Source organism: Plectropomus leopardus, chromosome 10 (genome assembly GCF_008729295.1).
Source record: "Plectropomus leopardus isolate mb chromosome 10, YSFRI_Pleo_2.0, whole genome shotgun sequence".
Lineage (NCBI taxonomy): Eukaryota > Metazoa > Chordata > Actinopteri > Perciformes > Serranidae > Plectropomus > Plectropomus leopardus.
This window is the reverse complement of record NC_056472.1, coordinates 15665005-15681564: the sequence shown is the minus strand read 5'-3', so window position 1 is coordinate 15681564 and position 16560 is coordinate 15665005. Positions and strand designations below refer to the sequence as shown.

Genomic DNA, 16560 nt, shown 5'->3' with positions numbered 1-16560 from the left:
GCTGGATTCAAAATCAAAATAAACAGCTCCCTGTTCAAAATAGTTGTTTTTGTGCCACTTGCACTCCTGCATGTCCTTGTTAAAAGTCTAGACAAAACTGTACAATGATTTCTTCATTTCCTTTGAAGTTCACAGACAGAGCAAGTTTGAGGAAGTTGTCTTTCGCAAAATAAGCGATTCACCCTAGTGCCCTAAGGTGATTTATATTTCAGAGAATGGCACACCCAGGACTGCCGTGATAGACACACACACACACACACACACACACACACACACACAGACACACACAGGAGGAGCAGGAAGGATGGGTGTTAGACTGAACATTATTATTTTTGTGTGAATATGATGTGATGTTTTTAAGTTGAACACTATAAGAGACAGGAGGTAGTGGAACTAATGGGTTTGCAAACCAGCATCAGGCTAAATGTCACTGAAGGTCACCTATTAAAGGAACAATTTAGGAAATGCACCAATTCATCTTCTGCTCGAGTTAAATGAGAAGATAGTTATTAATCTTTTGCCTTCATGATAAAAATGTGTTCAACAAGGTTCCCAGTCTTTATGCTAAGATACGCTGACTGCAAGGCCATAGCCACGTTTATTAGAAAAAATTGAGGGTGGTATCAATTATTTTGTCAAACTATCAGCAAGAAAAGCATATTTCTTAAAGGTTCAGACTATTTCTTAATGGTTACTAGTTATGGGTGGACAAGCAGCCATACCAGAGACCTCACGCCCTGCAGTAACTGTTTGTCCATCATCATTAGCTCATAGATGGGATGACAAGCTCCTGTGCTGCATTTATTTGTTATTCATGAACAAACTGTGGAAAGGTGAAGATGTCCTATTCTTTTATCACCACAATTAGACAGACCGCTTTGTCTGAACAGTTTGGTGATGTAGCAGGTTAAAGCTAAAGTCAACAGCATGGTGTCAGCAGGAGGTTATCACAGCACTGAGCTCCCCATGTGACGGTCAGCTCGCTGATAGACAGGGGTCAGGTTACTGATAGAGATACAAGAAATACAAACACGAGAGCTAGTGAGGTGAAAAAAGGCTAGATTCAGACTATTATCAAGCTGTTGGTTCTAGATTTAAACAGACTTAAAATGTAGAAAACTATCTATGTTAAAAGTGAAACTCAAATGAATCAAATTACACATTTTCCTTATGAGAGGTGGTTTCCAAACCTAAACCGCCTCCCCTAACACCAGGCAACTGTGTCATTATGAGAAAGGATTATCCATGTTATTTGGTGTGTGGTCAGACAATGCCTGTTGGTAATTAGTTCTTGTGACAGATTAAACCACCTCCGAACTGTACCAAGCTGCAGCAGTTCTGCTGACGCACACGTAAACAGCTACCTTAATAATCTGTTTGTTCGTAAACAAGCGGCGCAGTTAAATACCACAACTTCAACACAGTCTGCATTGTTTGGAAGTCCCCTCCTTTAATGGGATACTGCACAGTGCACACAATACCCACTTCAAGTTTAATTACAAGCTGAGACAAAAAAAAAATCAAAGGAATGCAGGATCCATTAGCCATTTTTATACTTTCCTTCCTTCCTTACATCCTAATGTTACATCCTGATTTCCTTCCGTACTCCATCAGCCGTCTGCATGGCTAGAAGTGAGGAGCAATGATCTCAGACTCTCAGCTCTCTAAAGTGGCAGCTGGAGGAAGTGACAACTGGGTAGAAAAGACCCTGAGTAGAAAAATAGTCCACCCTCCGGTGAAGGTTGGCCTTTCTCACATTACCCGTTCCAACACAGAATGCTTACCGAGCATGCCGCCCCCCGGCTCCAGCTTCAAAGACCCGGACATAAACAGCACATAGGGCTGTGAAGGATGTTCGGGATGGGGAGAATGTGTCCGTCTGTGTGTGTGTGGGGCGGTGATGGTGGTGTGAAACCGAAAGCCTTGTCACCACAGCTCTACAATGCATGGATGACAGGCTGGCCATGACTGGGAATTTCAGGGGTCAGGGCTGGGAATCTGGGATTCCCTCTGTCAGAGTATCTTAAAGAGAAAGGAATTTGGTTTGTAATGCAGGGAAGGAGTTAACGGGTGTGGAGAGGTCCTCGCGTGGCTTTACAGTGTGTAGCAGCTGCTGCTATAAAGGAACTGATTACCAAGTTTAGAAATGCACATAGCTGGGATTCAGCTTCGTCAACAGGATGCTTGACAAAGACGTAAAATATCTCAGGGGTTCTATGTTTGAACATAGATTTTAAAAAAAGCCACAGATGTGAGGATATATAAAAGATTTTCTGACATTTTAAAGTCTGAGATAACCTGACTGACAGAAGTTAAAGCGAGGACAATATCTCTGGCACACTCCAGGTATCTGTGTGTGTTTAGTAGGTCACATCCATTCAGCGGACGGATTGGGTGTGGAGTCGAGGCAGTGTCGCTGAGGGTTTTACAGCGTTGCGTCAGCTCCTGAGAGGAAAAGACGCTGATGGACAGGATGGGCTTTCAGGATAAACCTCTGAGCACACACCCTTGTACCTGCCACTCCCTCATACTCTGCTGCTACCTCTCACCCCCTCATCACCTTCACCATCATCATCAGTGATGTGCAAAGGAAAGCTGACTCTGGATTACATCTTGAAACTGACACTCCATAAAACACTGATCAGTATTCATTTCAATGAACCTGATCTCCTCAGACTTAAAGATTCAGTTATTTACATAAGCTTAAATAGACAGTAATATCATTCATGTATTGACATGATGTTATCTGTCAGACTGACTGATTCACTGGATGCACAGCGATGAATCATGCCCAAGATTTATCTTGCTGCACTTGTTTTCACTGAGTCGAGTTTAATCCTTGTCTTACTTCACTTCCAAAGTTCCCGCTTAATTAAATCCACACTGGTCGCACTGAGGACTTCAGGATGCTGTTTTTTTTCCATGACCCAAAAGTCATTTAAAACAAAAACAGGACAGTTCATTCCCTTAATTCTGCTTTTCTTGTTTTTTTTTTAAATGAAAAGAAAAAACACCAGAAATACCTGTTTTGATGTTTTTTGTATTATTGCTGCTCATTGATTATCAGTGTCAGAGATAGAGTTTGCTTCGAACTCAGTGTCAGTTTAACTGCATCCAAAAAAACATTTAAACATTTTAACCAAATTACATGCTGAAACTGTCTGTCAGTCAATACAAAAGAAAGCACTTTTGGTTATACAGCAGGATGAGAAGCAATACACAGAATAACCACATTTGAAAGAAAGAAGCAAATGCAGGCTGAATGAACTGATAGAAATCTTTGGGGAAATCTCTCACAGTTGGTTCAGGACGAAGGACACACACCAAATAATAACAATGATCTCTGCTGAGCTGAGCTGAAATGATATCCTTCCTCTGGACAGCATATCACTCTAATAAAATCAGATTATGACCCAAAATCCAGCTCACCTCAATCTGTTCGCTACAGAGCTGGTTTATGCAACATAATATTGAAAACTGAAGTTTATATGGGTTTTTGAAGGGCGGTGCTGTTAGTTTTAGACTGGGGAGATGGCATTTTACAAAGAAATATTACTCAGTCTAACCACTTTCTTGCCAAGAAATGACAAGAATTCAGTCATTTCCCCATTCTTGTACGACCAAAACAAACACTATTAGACCACTAGTTTCAAAACTCACAGTTGGACACTGTGATAATGACTTTTTTTAAGTTTACAAATCACTTTCTTTCATGAAGTACTGAATGCGCAATATTAAATGTATTTAGTAAAAAAGTTAATGCAATTAATTTAATTTTTCCCATGTTTAACATAGCTTTTGTCAATCAGGAATCTGTCATGTAAATTTGTGTATGACCTCAGTTCGTTTAATATTATGCCCAAAACATCTGTTTAAAGCTATTTGTGTACATTTATTAAATAAAAACACTGACAAAGTAATGATATGCAGAAGTTAGAACGTTGAACCCTGCAAAGGTTTTGGAGAGGAGATTGTAAGAGCGTGGAGCTACTGTGGTCCAGGAGTCACCTACGAGTGCCTACAGCGAGTCACAACACAGCTCATCACTGAGGGTCAAGTACTGCTGATGCCGCTGGTGGAGATACAGGAGGTGAGTTAATGAGAGGAGGAGACTCATATCACCAATACACACACACTCTCTCTCTCTCTCTATGAGCGTGTGTGTGTGTGTGTGTGCCCTCCTCTGACTCAGAGGAGGATGACAAATCAGACCTATAGCCTGTCTCTACACAGCCTCTGTGTGAGAGTGTGTCAGTGTCTGGGCTGGTCTGCAGATGACACATCTAACCTACTGTCCATGGGCACACTCACTGGATTAAGAAAAGCTTAAAGTTAAACAACATTAAGGTAGAAAAGATAATGGCCGAGATGCTGTCACATAAGTCCCGTTTGTCGTTGTTTTGCCATTAATGAAATTATTGAGGCAGAATTGAAGAGATTTTTTTCATTCATTCAAAGAGATAGTGTCCTTAAAAATAACCAAGGCCACAACTGATTTCCTTTTTTTTTCTTCTTTCTTAATATTTGCCACTAAAATGCCCTTTAAGTAAAAACTCTTAATACCTCTTAATAATATGTGGTGCTTTAAATTATTTTTTTAAAATGTAGGCTAACCCAGGCTTGTTGGGACTTTACATGTTCCACAACAGCTGCATTCTGTATTAGAAATTACATAAAATGAGATATATTATTATTATTATTGTTATTATTATTATTATTGTTATTATTATTATTACAATTCTTATCACTATTATTATTACTCATTTTTCTTTCTTTCTTTTTGCTTGTTTTGTTTTGTTTTTTGGCAGACTGCATGTCAAAAAGTGGTGTTTTTGGGTGGTAAATTCACTAACACTTCAGAGAAGCTACAACTGAAACAGCCAGGCTCAGGCACGCGCACAACACAACAGAGTAAAAACAAAAACAAAGACCGTCGTGGTGCCAATTTAATTAAGGAGTCACTTTGAAAGTTTAGAGCGATTAGGAAAACAGTGTTTAGATGAAGAAAGTAATTTTAACTCACCTCTAAAAAGAATGTATCCATTTTGAACCAGAGCCAAAAGCTCACGTCCCTTTGTAGTCTGAGTTCAGGGTACCACGGTTGAGGAGGAGAGGAAGCTGTATTCCTGAATGATTTCCATCCGCGTCGTCAGGATAAAGAAAAGTTCTTCTTTCTGTCCCCTCGCTCAAAACACCCGAGTCATTTTTGCACTTCTGTTTTCTTGCACTGCAGAGTTTTCTTCTCCGTTTGTTGGCTGTCCCGTGGAGCCTCTGTGGGGCTGCGCTGTGTTTCTGCTGTCTGGTCGTTTCAATGAAGCCGGCACATTATGCAGAGAGGCGGAGCCTGCAGGGTCACAGACCTCCCCTCAGCATACGCCCTCTTTGTGTCCCTTCCTACAAAGGCTCTGATGGTTTTAAAGGATGTGCACGTTTCCCCTGCGTTATTCAACACACAAGCACATTTACACTTTATAATTAAGGCAGGAATATGAGTACAAAAGGAGCAATTGTTGCAGGTTAATTTCTTTTGCACACAAAATTTACCCAGTTATACACTATGTATATACTGTACTTCACTGAGGATACAAAGAATCATAGTTTGGACTTCCTCCTTTGGGAAAAATTAAACTGAGAAGGAAGAGGAAAACGGAAAACAGGGGGAGCAAGCCGGCTTTGTTTTAGTCAGTGATTGTTTACCAAATGATGTGGGTCTCAGGACGTGCACTGTGTTGTTTTTGTGTAGGGCATTATGCTTTGTGATACTGACAGAATTGTCCAGTAGATGAGACACTGGCTGGGGTATTGTAGCTACTCAATGCATCTCCAGCATCTGAGTATATTAAATTTAAAAGTACTGAACTGGTGCTTTAAATTCTTGGTAACAGATTTGTACTCCTCTTTGATCAGATATCCAGATTTTAACAAAATACTATTGTGTTTAATAAAGGTTTGCATATGGCTGATTTTGTGTTAAGGTATTATGCTGGCACCAGACATCAAAATGACACCAGAAACACATTGGACTCTTAAGTCAGATAGACATTAATTTATGGTTGGAGTGAAAATGGGGTTAACGATATTTTAAATGTCTAACAACATTAGATTTTCACTTTGTGTGGACATTGCATCATGATGTTTTGCAGATGCTGGGGTTTGTTCTCCACACCTTTAATTAAATGTCAGTATTCTACATCAAGACGACATTGTTATGAGGCATTTGGAAGACATTGGATTTTGGTCACACATCTTAAAACCAACAAATATCAAAATCACCTGTCGTCAGTATTCTGCATCAATTGACATTGGCATAAACCAAATATCACTGTCAATTGGTGGCCAGCTGGGATGCAGGACTGTCAGTAAGCCTATTGTCTGTATGCTTTTGTCTGGCATTTCACCTCACAATATTTGCATTTTTGGCGCTGTGTCTTTTGGATGCATGCTGCTTATGGTCTGGCACCTAATGGAGACCCCACCTGAGCACTGAGGAAATACATGCCCAAAAACATCCCAAACACTGAAGAAAATAAGAATATACAGGCAGATGGCTGAAAAATAAACCACCATACACTTCTGGTGGTTCATAAGAGATGATTTAGAGGGCTTACTTGAGTCTATACATTGTCTTTTAGGAAAATACTTCTTTGAGAAAAAGGTTAAGACTGGCACATTTGAGTTTGACGCAGGGGACACGTTCCCCACGATATTTAGAACATGCGATCGAAACAAGTAGCAGAGGACTTTCGTGTTGTCAAAATTACAGACAATTAATTCATAAATTGATGCAGAAAATGCACAAATTGGTGCACAAAAAATACCAGAATGCAGGAAATTAAGTGTTTGTCACTCTTTTGTCAATTTTCTGTTGAAATGAAACCTGCCCTTGGTTTGACTTAAAAATGTTTTGTATTCCTACATTTGAGGTATTGAAAAAAAGGCATAGTTTAGCTATCAGTACCAAAACACAGGTGGAACTGGCACCAGTTCTCAGACATTTCAAACAATACCCAACTTTTAATATTCCCAGTACTTAGATCAGTGCCATAACATTGCTAATGCTAACACAGCATATTTTCTTTTGTAACATGCAAGTTATACAAATTGACTGGCTAGTGACAAGACACCTTTTAGGTATTAGTCGTTAATTGTATTTTATTATGGGTGTAAATTCATACCATCTGACAACAGTGACCTAAACAACTCCAAGAACCAACTGAAAAATGTTTGGTCAGCTCTGCAGCCGTTAGCTTGTAACCTCCTTTAACTCATACATTTGGTTTTCAGGCTCACACATGAATTGTATTTTTGAGTCTTGTGGCGGAGTGACACATAAAAACAAAAAAAGTAGTTTCACCAGCCCAGAAAGGCCTAATGTACAATATTAAACACAAAAAAACAGGGGAAAAGATGGTTGGTAAAGAGAGTTGACGCATAGCATGCTAATGAGCCAGCAAATTTCTAGAGAACAAACAAGAGCTAGATAGTAAGCAAAGATTGGACTCACCATAGATGGGTGAAGATGGCTGAATTTCACATGCATTATTTCAGCTAATTATACTGCTGGTTGGGTTGTGCAGTTTGTATTTGTTGACCCTAAGCAGCCGATGAAGACTCAGCATTAGCTGCAGTTAGCTCAGGATGTCGGCTAACACATCAACTGTGTGGAGAATAGCTGCGTGTGTGTGAGAGAGCTCAGGCTCCAATACCAAAACCTACCTGGAAATGCAACTATCAAAGCCTAAAGACAAATAAAAAATTGAATTAGGCTGCATCTTTAAAGCGTGCTACAAGTTCAGCTCTCTCCCTTTTAAAATAATAATTAGCCTACCTTCAGTAGGCCTATACTCCAGTGAGTGTTTCCACAGAAGCAAACAATAGCCTTTAGGGCATGTAGATGGTTGTGCACAGGCTGGCAAACTAAACAGAAATTCATTGTTATTGGATATTTTCGCCACAGTCACCAGATGGAGTCTTGTCTTTTAAGCTTCAGAGAGGAAATACAAGCTTTTTAATCTGCGACCTTATGCCAGTAAGATCAGCTATCCACTCATGACCTGTGACTGACAGTGGATACAGACACAAACTAATCTATATGCAATAGTCATGCAAGAGATCCAGTCTGGCAAATTGTGTCTGTTATGTAATCAGTGTTGACTGTGTGTCAGCTAATAAAGAGACAGAACTCAAGTCTCTGAATCTCATTTGATAATGTTGTTTTTAAAGCTCCACAAGCCGGTTCCTCGTGGCTTTGCTGCATGTTGCCCTCCCATAAAAGAAAAATGCAAAAACATGTTTGACTCTTTTCTTTTGTTTTAAACTTATGCATTCTCTTCTTAAATGTGGTATTGCAGTTTTGTAGAAGTATAGATGTATTGTTGCAGGGATTACTTTTTTTTTTTCTTTTTAGGCCAATCCAGAAGTCAGCTTTGCCCCAGTTCCCTTGACAAAAAAACACTATTTTCCCTTTGGATTTTGGTTTCTTGCAGAGAATAAGGTCTGTGGCAAAAGTAAGATCAGTTAGATCAAGATAAGGCCAAATGAACACCACTTTTATGATTTTTGAAGCATAAATGCAATTGCCAGGAGTAATTGACTTTAAAGTCATTGACTTTGAAGTCATGCAATTGTAGCTACGCATTTAGCCACTTGTTAGCAACTGCCTTTTTAAAGACACATACATTTTTAGAATGCATGAGTGAGGTCTTTGGTGACATATTTTTTGACACAGAATAAAATGTGGAAATTTCCAAAGCTGGAATTAACCACAGACCTTATTTCAGGCATCTAAGTAAATTGACCCCAAGATGAGAGAACCACAAGTTCAAAAATGTTAATTCATTTCTGTATTTTAGGACTCATTCTTGCTGCTCTCCATTAATAATAGGTTAACACTACAGTAAATGTAACTTACACAGACCCAAAAACCAATTGCTAAATCTTGCAAATGCTCCTCATTTTGTCCTTGAATTATTAATGTGAAGGTGAACTCTGGGTGAACTCAAGGTTCTTTTGGAAGTCTTGCCTTTATAGTTACATATTTAATCAAATGTAAGGTGGGATTTAAGTTAGGCTAATGAGTAATAACTATGGATTTCTAGCTCTTACAATTTTTAAGACCATATAAGGATGTATAGTTCACGTCTTTTTGTCGGTATGAGTTTAATGCAGTGAATCAGTAATTCCTGATTATGAGTTTGGAGTAGAACAACACAATCATTGTTTTATGTTCCTGTAAGCACTTTAGTAAAATAAAGCTGAACAATCCTTTTGCCAAAGCTTTACCACTCAGAGACCTTCTGACTGTGGCAGCACAAACAGGATACTGTCCACACCAGACACATTCTCTTTTCTCACTAACTGCAAGTTTCACTTATTTTTGGATTTTCATCAGATATCATTTGAACCGCTGCATCAAGATTTGTTGCAGGTTATATTTGTATGTATTAGAGATTGTATTTTGATGATGGAAGAAACGTCTCAGGTGATTGACCTTAATCATAAAATCAGGCTGAATACCAGCTCTGACTGAGTGTAGCCAAGGTGGTAAGCAGAGGATATTCAGCATTGCACTGACTGTATGACCCATTTCACATTTGCCAAAACCAAACAATAGTGAAAGAACTGCTTTTTGAGTGAGTCACCAATACAGCCCCTCAATTTTAAACTGCAGCAGGCAGAGAGTAAATTTAGAGGAAGCATTTTTTTTACTCTACCTGAGAGGACAAAGAGCACAAGCACAAAACATCCATTTGGTCCACCAAGATCCCCAGAGGGATCGGGGGAGGGGATGGGGATCCTGCTGTTCTTGACCCCTGCTACGGTCTCAATGGGTCAGCATATGCTGGTTTGGGCCTTTGAGGAGATCAACTGTGCAGGTGTAGTGTGCATTTTTTTAAGTTTTGTAGAGGATTTAATATCTATAGACAGTGATGGACAACTGCAGCAGGATAATGGTGCCACATTTTATAGATGAAAATTTGCTCCCATTAAATTATTTAAGAGCCAGAAACACTGAAAATATTTAGAATCCCTCTAATTTGACTCCAGCCTTGACTGAAACAAATACTGTCACTCCACTCACCTTTAATCTGTCATCTTATCTACAGCCTATCAACATATTAGGCTCTGGGAGGTATTTGAAAAAGGCATTTAAAGCTTTCTTTTCTTTTCTTTTTTGAGATTTATAGTTTTCATTATTTTCAGAGATGTGACATACAGTAAATACAATGTAGACAGTAAACATTTCAAAAACAAAGCATTCCCTAACAGTACTTAAGAACGACCTCTCTAAAGGATAATGCATTGACGGATATATAATATTTCCAAAGCTAATAACATAAGTTACGAAGGTAGCAATGTAAATTTTGCATTAAAGGCTTTCAATATGGTTGAAAAAATACTGAAGGAGACACTAAGCATACCACAGACTGACAAAAGCAGATGTGCTTTCATAATGGAAGATAGCTACCAGGCCTTCACACTACATGAGTGTCCAAGGCAACTAGGAGGTCTCATTCTTATATTTTCAGTGAAAAGAATACGATTGGATTTGTAAGGGATATAAAATGTTTTTAAAAGCTCTCAAGTGTTGTAATTTACAGGCTGTAAAATGAAGAGCCTTAAGGCAGCACTCACACAGATCGACAGTACAATCTTTGCCTCCACTTCCTGCTCTTACAGCGTGTGGTACATTTGTGGAAAGATCTGTGGCTCCAGAAATGGTCTGAATGGCCACAATGCAGCAGAGCCAACAAACAGAGCCAGATAGTGGATATATCCCATGCATAAAAGATCGTGTTTTTCATGGACTCTTTCGACCGAGGTACCAGGCGAGGGTAATGTGACCAATTCAGATCAATGGCTCTATTATATAAACGTCTGATTAAGCGTGAAAACAGAGCATGACAAGTGAGGAACTGTGTATTTGTAGGACTAATGGAGACAGAGAGTCTGCGATGACCCTCCCATTAGCAGACAAGACCTCAGGCAAAGTCATTCAGGTCGAATGGAGGACCCTTTTGCAGTTTCACGTCAAATAATGAGCATACGTGAGGCCGAAGCACATGTGATGGACGTCCTGCTGACTAAGAGTGACTGTTTGATTGGTGTCTACACAGCCATGAGCTGTTAGTCACAACGAGACCATGATAATCACTTAACTGTAGGTGGTCTGATTATGTAAAAAGTACCCATCCATGTATTATTGCCTGAACCCTGAGAGCCAGCTGAACAATGAGCACAAATATTGATCCACGCTGGGTGCACATATCATAATGATACCATCTGTTTTTATGAGTTTTGCTATCAAATTCAATTAAGATAAAAATCCAAACAGTTTTTCCAAATTTAGCTGGAAATATTATACAAGTGAGGCTGATTTTAGACATGTAAATATTGATATGGTGTCACGTAAACACATTTAATCTGAAAAAGTAATGAAAGCTGTTCTGTAATGTTGGGTTTGTCATATCAACGACTGAGGTGTTACTGTAATAGAAATATATTTAAACCCTTTAAAACTTAAAACTTTCTTTTCTTTTGGTATTGTTTATCTCTGACAGAAGGGGTGGGTGACTCATTTGCGGTTGTGTTTACAAAACTGAACATTTATAAACAGTATATAAGCTGTCTAAACATTCCCTAGTACCAAGGCATTATATTCAAGTTTAGGAAGTCATATTTATACAGCCCCCCAAAAAATCACAAATTTGACACAGGGGGCTTTACAGTCTGTGCAACAAACCACACCCAATGGCATTAGACTCTTAATTCAAGCATGGAAAAACTTCACAAAAATCCTAAAATAGTAAAAAAAAAAATAAAAAAAAAAAATTAAATAAAACAGCAAGAAGAACTGAACAAAATTCATGTCAATAAAGTATCAGATGAAGTTAATAAGTAAATAAGTAAATAACAAGCTTAAGAGCTTCAGAGTGTAGGATCATTTGTAAAGTTGAAGTTACACTTTGCAAGATTAGTAGAGCCATTCATGAGAGGAATGATGTAATGATTCTTATTATTGAACTACACTAATGAAATTGATGCGGTCATTGCTTATTCGTCTTCGAGGATGGGGGCCGCTGTGTCAGGGGAGCAGTGGATTATTGGACACACCCAGGGAACAAAGCAAACAAAGAGGGAGGGAGGGAGAAGGGTATAACATTGATTGAAACAAATGTAGTTTAGCTCAGATGGATGGCAAGAGGAGAGAAGATGAATGTTGAGATAAAAATGGAACGCCTGACAATATCGTTAAACAAAGGCGATTCAATCTTTATCGGATCACTCATGCCAGCAGCATCACATTAATGTGTAAATATGGTCGATGACAAATCCTGGAGCCACATTTATTAAATTATGTGGCTGATCCTGGAACACCACAGAGCCAACAGGTCTGCAATTGAGAGCATTACTCACACCTATATTAACAATGTCTGCTTTTTTTATGATAAGATAATCCTTTATTAGTCCCACAGTGGGGAAATTTCCAAGGGCACAAGATGAAGGGACATATTTTATAAGTGGTAACGATTCAGTGTCCTGCTGAAATAATAGAAATAGAATGGCATCCTATTTCTGTGGTTAAAATGCTAAAGTTACGTTTATGTTTATGGTGATGGTCCTCTGTAGAACATGACTGTCTGTACAAAATGTCACGACCATCGATCTGATAGTTACATTTGTCAGCTGGAACCAAAGTAGCAAATCAACCATCGAACTCTGCTGCTAGTGTGGCTGAAAAAAAAAGCTACAAATACACTGAACTTAGAACTAGAAAATGAGGGGAAACGAACAGAAGAAAGATGTTCATCAGTGTGAATAATTTGGCCTAATAAGCCTCTCCTTCAGCTTTATATTTGACCACAAACATCCCTCCTCCAACATGCTTGCACCCCAAACGCATACCATACCTTCCTTGATGCTGAGGAATGAGGCCCGGCTTACACACTTCCCATGCTCCCCCGCACTGTCAACTTCCTGTTTGTTTATAGAGCTTCATATTTCAATGCTCCCACAGTGAGATTGTATTTTACTCCCTATCTGCTCCTGTCTGTGTATTCATTTAATCAGCCATAGAATGCAGAATGCCAATGGACCCTTGTCATGTTACTGGGATGTTATTGTTTATTGTTTCGTTTCTCAGAATAATCTCTCAGAGTCCAGAGTATCAGCATCAGTGAGCCCAGCAGTGACTAACTGGGCATTCAGAGCCTGAGAAAACAGAGGGCATACATTCCTCACCGTATCCTGAGCTTGGGACTGATGTGGAGACCTGTGGGGAATTCTGCAGAATCTCTGCATCATATGATTCAGCTGTGTGAATCACACACAGCTCAGCATTCAGATTTCCCTTAACTGTTATCATAAGTCAGTGAGCTCCACCTTATATGACGAGAACTGGCAAATCATTTACTTGATTTGTGGCTATTAAGTGAATGAATATCTAGTTCGGGTAAAAGGTGGAAGAGGAATTGAGATCTCTTACCACAAAATACAATTACTCCTTAACAAAGAAAAGTCCTGTATTCACAATCTCACTTAAGTAGAAAAAGTAGGAAAATAGCTCGTGTTATATTATACTGATGGATTATTAGGCCATTGAGTCATCACTGTGTAAGCAGAATTATTATGTTGTTGCTGGTCGAGGTTTGATCTGAATTTAACCAATTTATATACTGTTAGGATGACATTCAGTCATGCAGAATATTTTATAAGCTACTCATACCTTTGTATTTAACCCTCATAGTAAAGACTGGGTACTCGCAGACCCCAGAGGCACTTTTTTGACATTTACTGTATAGCTAAAAACGATTTGTGAAAAAATAAGTTAACACTTTGCTCCGATTGTTGTTTCTTACAGTATTTTATTCCCCAGTCTGCACTTCACCTTGAAACTATTCTGTGAAACTGTTTAGATCTTCTGCGCTGCCAGGGGGAAGACGTGTGTTAAGCATTCATGTTTTCACAGACATGGAATGAAGTTAAACTGCAACCCTGAGGCCTTAATTCTATTTTTTATTTAAAAAAAAAAAGAAAAAGAAAAAAACAGTTCAAGGTTACACTTTCAGACTTGACAGAATCACACAGACCAGGTTCTCCATTAATCATCAGGTTAATGGCTGAATTACCAGCTCTTCTCGTCTAGTTGAGGTATCACTGATCATGACCGAACCCCAGTTTCCCCTAATGTGTGTGTGTGTGTGTGTGTGTGTGTGTGTGTGTGTGTGTGCAGGTGAATGAGAGCGCTTTGCTATAAAAGCAGAGTAGTTATACTTATGACAAGAAAAGTATGCCTTAAAATACAAAAGAGCATAAACTGATGAAGTGTCCCTTTAACATCAGCTGTTCCAGATGAACTGTCTCTCTGGGAGGTGGGCGGTATCTAAATACACCTGCTTCCACCAGAAACAACAAAGAGGGCTTATTTTGGGGGGAGGTGAGGCAGAGGGGATGCATCAATCTAATTACAGACTCTGGGGAGATGACTTCATCGCGGTGACGCCCGACCCTAGGGTGAGTGTTTTTTCTGCATCTCCCATCACATCGGAGACAGGCCTCTCCAATTACTGTAGGCAGGTCTGGTCTGTACCTTAACATAGTAATTAAAAGGCTGAGTATGGTGTTTTGCAAGTCAAATAAAGTGTATTTAAAACCATACGCAAAATGCAACTTGATTTCGGCTGCCAGTGTCTGTGACTTCAGTAATGAGAGCTAAGCAGTCTCTCTGGTGTTTGTATTAGTCTCAGTCACTTCCTTTACACTTCCACTCTTGCTAAAGTATCTCAGTAAGTGGTTTTGTCTTCAGTGCATTTAGTCACTTGGGGTTTTTTGTGGTTTGAACATCCATTTTCCACAAGCTCAGGGGCTTCAAGATGGGATACTGACAAGCTCTCCTCAGGCACTACAATGCTCATAACTAAATTAGAAGCCCATGTATGTCGTTTCCCCTCTCCTTCCCATGACAATTAGGCATGTCTGACAGTGGGCTAATGAGCCACAGAGCCACAGCATTTGTTCTATCTGCAGTGGAGATCAGTTGCTATTAGCAGTTGTGAGCATCCACCCTTTCAGTCTTCTTAAATAGAGATTGATGAATAAAGAGACAGGAAATGAGATTACTGTATGGATGATCATTCCTGTTGAGGGGGTGGGACTGAAAAAAAAGGAGTAAAAGCATCTGGAAAAGTGAGTGTACACACGAACATAATGACAGCCCAGCAGGCTTTATTAACCCAAATTAGCAGGATTTGCCGCTTAGTGTTTACATGACAGACAGAGATAAACTGTTGTTCCTGTTAAAGCTTCAGCCCCTTCACTCCCACATAAGAGCTTTTTGGAACCATAACGATGTGCCAGCCAGCAGCGAAATGTGTCCTGGAAGCAGTTTTGATGTTCTTTGAGTGAGTCAGCACACTTGGATGCAAATGACTGCCTCAGGTGTGGTGACTGCTTTTTTTTGTAATTAAACAGACACGAAATATGCCTTCATAACTGCTTGAGTGAAGACTAAAAGGATAGTTTGAATACTTAAGGATCAGTGCTAATGAATCCTGATCATCTGGACTTAACCCCTTGAAACTAGAGCAAATTGGTTGGATTTCTTTCAACAACAGAGGGAAAAGGGAATGATCACCTTTTGAAGACTTAGCTCAAAAATTGCAAGAAATCAGCAAAAAGTTAGAAGGAAATTGGCTGAAAAGTAGCAAAAAAAACCCCAATAACAAACAAACAAAATGACCAGAAAAAATCTATGAGAAATATTAAAATATACATGTATATGCTTTTGTTCTGTAACATAATTTTAAATGTATAATTACAGTAATATATATATTATTCTCTGGACATTTCTATTTTTTATTTTAATTTGATTTTTTACATTTTGACAATGTTCTAATATTCATTTCTTTTTTGCAAAAACAAAAGTTTTGTCCATTTTTTTTGTCCAAATTTGCGGGGCATTTCTTGTTAAGTAGCTCATTGTCTTTTGCCATGATTTTTAAAATAGAAAAGTCTTACCAATTTGCTCAGATTTTGAAGGGTTAAATAGTGTGTGAAAGGCATCTGAATGCAGCACAAATAAGCAAACGGAGATCCAGGTTTCAGAGAGTTCATTGTGCTTGCTAATTTTAACATATTACAAAAAGTCATTTAAGAATTAAAGTTTGATATAAAAGCATCACTTTTCTCATGAAACTGAGAAAATGTTAAATCTCAGACAGGACTCCCAGCTAATTCTCGTTCTCTTTAAAGTATTGAAGCGCCATCTAGTGCTCTTTGTAAGAACATGGTTATCTCACTCATTCAATTGTTATTAGAAGACTAACAGGTAATGTATTTAACATCACAAAAAAAGAAAGTAGTCCTGGTATTAAAAGTCTTAATTTATCTAAAAAATAGTCAAATAAATCAGTGCGTTTTAGGCTTAAAATTTGACTTGTGGCCATCAGTCAAACAACATGAAAAGACAGACAGAGGCAGAGCCGTGTCCTGCAGCTATAATAAAGCAAACCATTCCTGAACTGGCTGCTTTGTTACCTCGCCATGCCAAACACAATGGTA

The 16560-nt window shown here is 38.9% G+C and overlaps 1 protein-coding gene across 1 annotated transcript in view; it reads right to left on the bottom strand.

Moving 5' to 3' along the window:
* Window positions 1-5277, bottom strand: part of myo10l3 (myosin X, like 3) — a 72017-nt gene extending 66740 nt beyond the window's left edge. Inside the window, exon 1 of the mRNA XM_042494647.1 lies at window positions 5024-5277. Within this exon, the coding sequence (XP_042350581.1) occupies window positions 5024-5044 (21 nt within the window). The 5' untranslated portion in view covers window positions 5045-5277. The remainder of the gene's footprint in view (window positions 1-5023) is intronic.
* Between the last annotated feature and the right edge of the window lie 11283 nt (window positions 5278-16560).